Genomic DNA, 5,975 nt, shown 5'->3' on the forward strand with positions numbered 1-5,975 from the left:
TGAAAGAATATGCGGGCAACTTCCTTCATTGATTTAGAGCGAATTGAAGTCCAGGCACAATGATGGTGCGTGACAGCTAATTCTTTACAGAAAGCGTATGCTTTGGCTACCGTTCAGCTAAGTGAGAATTAAAGGATCCCGGCCAGTCATGTACAGAAAGCATGTAAGAGCTTTGACGCAAACAGATAAGCTGTAGCACGATCGAGCAAGATGAAAACCTATGACCATCAACTTTGCCAGCAATTAAATATAGGTCTTAATTAAAATTTCTACTTTATTTGTCCTTTTGGAAAAAATGGAACTTAATGAATGAGATTTATTCACTAACTAATTGGAAGACCTTTTAACTGTTTTTTTTTTTTTTTTTTTTGATAATCAAACAACCCTTTCATTGAAATCAATTATCCTTACAAATAGCAAGTTTATCAAGCCATAAAGCTTGACTAACAAAAGAAGGACAATAATCCCACCATATACAAATATCATCAATCAACCAAGCATGTCTTGCCAAACGATGAGCCACCAAATTGCCTAAACGGTTTACATGCACCACTTGAACTTCTTGGAATCCCACCATAAGCCTTCGTATGTCTTGAAGAATAAAAGCAATATCTGTTAAACATACAGAATTTTCATTCAAAGCATTAACCAAAACCAAACAATCAGTTTCAAGCATAATTTTTGGGACACCCCATTGAGCACACAACTGTAACCCTCTTAGAAGTGCAACTGCCTCAATAAACTCAGCAGAAGATACCTCTTTCTCTACCTTAGAGCAAGCCACAATAACCTCACCATACTGATCCCGCAACACCACCCCAATCCCAGCAACAGAATGTTCAGGAAAGGTGGCCCCATCAATGTTCAGTTTCAGAAAATCATTTGGAGGAGGATGCCATCGTACTACCTTAGTAATCTTCTGATTGGAACCATCAAACAACTGCACCTGTGCATATTCTTGTTGTAAAGAAAGAGCATTATTAACAGACACATGAATATGTATAGAAATATCCTCATAAATCCTTTTATTTCTTCTATACCAAAGCCCCCATGTTATAGCTATAAATCTGGCCAGCAGAGAATCAGACCCTCTTACACGAGCTAAATTTGCCAGATCCCAGAAAGAAAGAGCAGTTTGTATGTTATCCATTTGAGAACAAAAAACCCCCCACACACTCCTTACTTCCGAGCAAAAAAACAAAGCATGAGCAGTATCTTCCATACCTTGATTACACAGCCCACAAGTTGCATCCTCCAATACATGTTTCTTCTTCAGATTCAGAAAAGTTGGAAGCTTCTCCTGACATGCCCTCCATGCAAACACCTTCATCTTTTTAGGAAGTTTCAGATGCCATAATGACTTCCAAAACACAGCCTCAGAACTACCAGTAGAAGACTGCCCATTTGCAAGCTGTTGATTATATTGGAGATATCGGTAGGCACTCTTAACAGAAAAATTTCCATTCTTTTCATGGCTCCAATACAAGGAGTCTTCAGCATCTATAGAAACTTGTAATTTTAAAATCTGTTGAACTAAATTTGGATTGAATAGAGCTCTCACCATATGAACATTCCACCAACCTGTGCTGCCATCTATCAGAGAATTAACTTTTAAGTTTTCATCAGACTCCACCAAAGCTGAAACACTTGGACACTCCGGTACCCATGGATCCTTGAAAATACGCACAGTTTGCCCATTCCCCACACGCCACCTACAACCTTTTCTCAAACAATCAAGAGCTTCCCAAATTCCTTTCCACACATAAGATGAATTAGCACCAACCTTGGCTTCAAATAAACAAGAATTCGGAAAATACTTGGCTTTATAAACTTTGTAAAAGAGAGAATCCACATTTCTTAACAGCCTCCACCCTTGCTTAGCCAAAAGGGCTAAATTAAATAGGTGCAAATCTCTAAAACCCATCCCACCTCGGAATTTTGAAACGCACAGCTTCTCCCATCTACACCAATGAATTTTATTTTCCCGAGAGTGATCCCCCCACCAAAATCTTGCCATCATCATCTCTAACTCATGACATAAAGTTTTGGGAAACAAAAAACAACTCATGGCATAAGTAGGAATAGACATAGCTACAGCTTTTATAAGCACCTCCCTACCCCCTTGAGATAACAAATTCCCCTTCCATACCTGTAACTTCTGCCACACTCTCTTCTTTATATCAGAAAAGGCTTGTTTTTTTGACCTCCCAACCATAGGAGGCGGCCCTAAATACTTCTCATACTGCTGTGTATAGCTACCACCCCACAACTGCATAATATCTCTTTTCAGGTCATCATTCACATTTTTGCTAAAGACCATAGAAGTTTTTTCCTTATTAATACATTGGCCCGAAGCTCTCTCATACTTATTCAACAAAGATTGGATCTTCACATTTGTAATCACATCAGCTTTACAAAATATGACACTATCATCCGCAAATAATAGGTGATTTATTCTAGGAGCACCTCTACAAATCCTTATTCCATCCACCCCTTCCCTACTAGCATTTCTTTTGAGCAACGAAATAAGACCTTCCGTACACAAAAGAAATAAGTATGGTGATAACGGATCTCCTTGCCTAAGGCCCCGAGAAGGAATAATAGGGCCTTTAGGACTCCCATTAACCAAAACAGAAAAAGAAACTGTTCTAACACACTGCATAATTAAAGAAATCAGTTTCTTATCAAAACCAAGGGACCCCATAATTTTCTCTAAAAACAGCCAATCCACCCTATCATACGCTTTACTCATATCAAGTTTGAGAGACATAAACCCCTTCCTACCCTTTCGCTTATTACGAAGAAAATGCAGCAACTCATAAGCAATAAGAACATTGTCAGAAATCTGTCTACCAGGAACAAACGCGCTTTGAGAAGCAGAGATAATATCCGGCAAAACACTCTTGAGTCTATTAGCAATGACTTTAGAAAGGATCTTATAGAGCACATTACATAGACTAATGGGACGGAAATCTGCTACCTTAGAAGGGGAAGCTTTTTTAGGGATAAGAGTAATAAAAGTATGATTTAAGCCACTAGGAAACATCCCAGAATTCAAAGCTGAAAGTAAAGCAGTAGTAATGGAGTTGCCTAACATACCCCAATATTTCTGAAAGAAAAGAGGAGGCATACCATCCGGTCCAGGGGCCTTAGAAGGATGCATCTGTTTTAAAGCTACCTCCACCTCCTCAGCAACATAAGGTTTTAACAGATCCTCATTCATCTCAGCAGTGACTCTTGCCTCAACACCCGAAAGAACATCCTCCATATCCACACGATCTGCAGCAGTGAATAGAGTCTGAAAATATTCAGTAATTAAGACATCCATCTGATCCCCTTTTTGCCAAATCCCAGACTCATCTTGCAACTGCATAATACTATTCTTTCTTCGTCTAGTGGATGCCTTAGAATGGAAATACCGGGAATTACAATCCCCTTCTCTAAGCCACTTTACCCGAGATCTTTGCTTCCACATTAACTCATCCCTTTCGAGCCATTTTTGAACCTCAAGACATGCTTGTTTATGTTCCTCTAGACAGTGTTGTCCAGAGTCATTCTCTTCTAAGCATTGAAGCCTCCTTTTAGCAGTAGCTAAATTTTTCTGCACATGGCCAAATGAAGCCTTATTCCATCTTCCTAACTCAGTAGCACAACTTGAAATTCTTCCCATAATCTGATCCAAAGAAATAGGACCATGTCTCCGACCCCAAACCCTCTCAATAATCGAGGAACATTCAGTTTCTCCCACCCACATAGCCTCAAATCGAAACAACCTCCTACTCCTCCTTCTAACCAAAGCCCCTTCAGTATCCAACCATAATGGAATGTGATCGGAGTAGGCTGCAACTCCATGTGTTACTCGAAGATTTGGAAACATATCACACCACAAAGAATTAGCAAGAAAGCGATCTAACCTTTCCTTCACTAAATCCTCCTCACCCCTACGATTACTCCAAGTAAAACGAGACCCTACATATCCCAAATCCCTCAAGTAACAATCTGATAAGACCTCTCGAAACTCCCTCATCTGTATATCACTTCTTATATTTCCGCCCAGTTTCTCAGAATGATCTAAAATTTCATTGAAATCCCCAAAAACTATCCATGGTAAAACAACCCCACGGCCCAAAAATTTCAAAAGCCTCCAAACTTCAGATCGCTGCCCACTATCGTGATGACCATACACCCCAGTCAACAACCACTCCACCCCATCACAGTTTGTAATAGACGCATGAATATGGTGACTAGAATAATTAATAATCCTCAGATTAATATCATCTTTCCACAAAAGGGCCAAACCTCCACTTCGACCCACACTGTCAACACCAAAACAACACCGAAAACCCAATCTCAACTTACAAAACTCCAACCGGCGTGATGATAATTTTGTTTCTTGAAGAAACAAAATTTCGGGAACTTCACTCGTGAGTAAATCACGAAGAGAACGAATACTCCGTGGGTTCCCAAGCCCACGGAGATTCCAAGATAAGAGTTTCATTGAGCTCGGCGGGGCTGATCATCAGCCACCGCCGTTCTCTCTGTATACATCCCCACCGAAATAGAAGAAATAGAAGAGGGTTTACCTCGTTTAGCATCAACCTCCACAATAGTGATCCCCTTCCTCTTCTTGCCATGGTTTGTAAGCCGTTCGGACTGAAGAACAGGAGCTGCCGCATCACTCGGCACCGAACTGTCCTCATTCGCCTGGGACTGCACCTTCGGGGAAACCCTAACATCGAGCCGCTTCCCCCTTTTCTTTTGAGTATTATTACGAGAGCCAGGCACATCATAAGCTTTCGGGTCTGTATTACCCGATGGGCCGGATCCGAAACTCACAAACATAGTAGAGGCCTCCAAAACCGGAACGTCCATAAGCCCATCTTCAAGTTGAGACGCATGAAACACAGCCATTTCAAACACAGCCTGTGTTGAGCCGGCTTCATCTACAGGAGAATCCAAGGCCGTAACCTCCTTATCCAACGTAGACGGCGTAACAGTCGGGACAGTGGATGATTCTTTACTTGCAGAAATAACTGACCCCATTAACTCCGGATTTCTCGCCCCCTCTGATTTCGTAACGGGCAAACCACTGCCCTTTCCGTTAGCAATCGTCCTTGGATCATCCTCAACCGGAACACCCGTATCCACCCCTGCTTTAGCCGTAGCCGCCATTGTAGACGCACATCCTCCACCCCTACGAGAAGGAAGAAATCCCGCACGTAGCCAAGGACCATACGGAAGTCGCTGGGAGTCGACTTGGTTTGCATCAACATCCTCACACTCCTTTAGTGAGTGACCCAGAATACCACAGTGAAAACATAAATCCGGTAGCCTTTCGTAAGAAAACCGTACCCAACAGGACACCCCCTCCTCCACAATCATACGCTTCCGACGTAAAAGCGGTTTGGAAATGTTTAAGAGAACCCGGACTCGCATGTATTCTCCCCACTCCATCTCCCCATTGTCTAAATCAACTTCTAAAACCTCTCCCAAAGCACCCCCAACTAAACGCCCGATGTACTCATTACGGGCCATTAACGGTAAATCATGTAATCGAACCCAAAACGGGGCATGCACCAGATCTAACTTGCCAATCTGCAGCCTACCATCAAATTCCTTCAACAAAACCAGATGTTTGTCGAAAGACCACGGACCCTCACGCAGAACCTTGAGTTTGTCTCTCATATCATCAAACTCAACCAACGTAAATTCAGAATTGAGATCCCGAAATCGAACACCCTTAACCAGACACCAAACTTTCCTCATTGTTTGCTTAAACGCCTCGTGATTATAATGCTTTTTGATCAGAAGCTTCATAATCAAACAGCTCGCCCCTCTCTCTAAAACATCCTCCAGCCGGTTAATCTCCACCGAAACAGCTTCATTCTCCTTCTCAGTTAACGATAAACTTGCATAGAGTTCATCTAAGGCATCCGCCATACCGAAAACCTCGTACGAGAGACGAGAGGAAAAAA

The 5,975-nt window shown here is 41.9% G+C and overlaps 1 protein-coding gene across 1 annotated transcript; it reads right to left on the reverse strand.

The window, feature by feature from the left end:
* Positions 1 to 397: 397 nt before the first annotated feature.
* LOC122296942 lies at positions 398 to 4,498 on the reverse strand. Its single transcript, XM_043106738.1, has 2 exons — positions 1,582 to 4,498; positions 398 to 1,500 (listed from the first exon to the last, which is right to left on the reverse strand). The coding sequence occupies exons 1-2, from the start codon at positions 4,496 to 4,498 to the stop codon at positions 398 to 400; spliced, it is 4,020 nt and encodes a 1,339-aa protein (XP_042962672.1).
* Positions 4,499 to 5,975: the final 1,477 nt, after the last annotated feature.

The sequence above is a fragment of the Carya illinoinensis genome, chromosome 15 (assembly GCF_018687715.1).
Source record: "Carya illinoinensis cultivar Pawnee chromosome 15, C.illinoinensisPawnee_v1, whole genome shotgun sequence".
In the NCBI taxonomy this organism is placed as follows: domain Eukaryota; kingdom Viridiplantae; phylum Streptophyta; class Magnoliopsida; order Fagales; family Juglandaceae; genus Carya; species Carya illinoinensis.

What these genes read in the sequence shown, in the direction of transcription:
- LOC122296942 (XM_043106738.1), bottom strand. Translation starts at nt 4,498, where the DNA reads ATGAAACTCTTATCTTGGAATCTCCGTGGGCTTGGGAACCCACGGAGT. An exon ending in TCTGATAGATGGCAGCACAG is followed by an intron (nt 1,501 to 1,581) that starts GTTGGTGGAATG and finishes AAGTTTCTATAG; the next exon opens with ATGCTGAAGACTCCTTGTAT.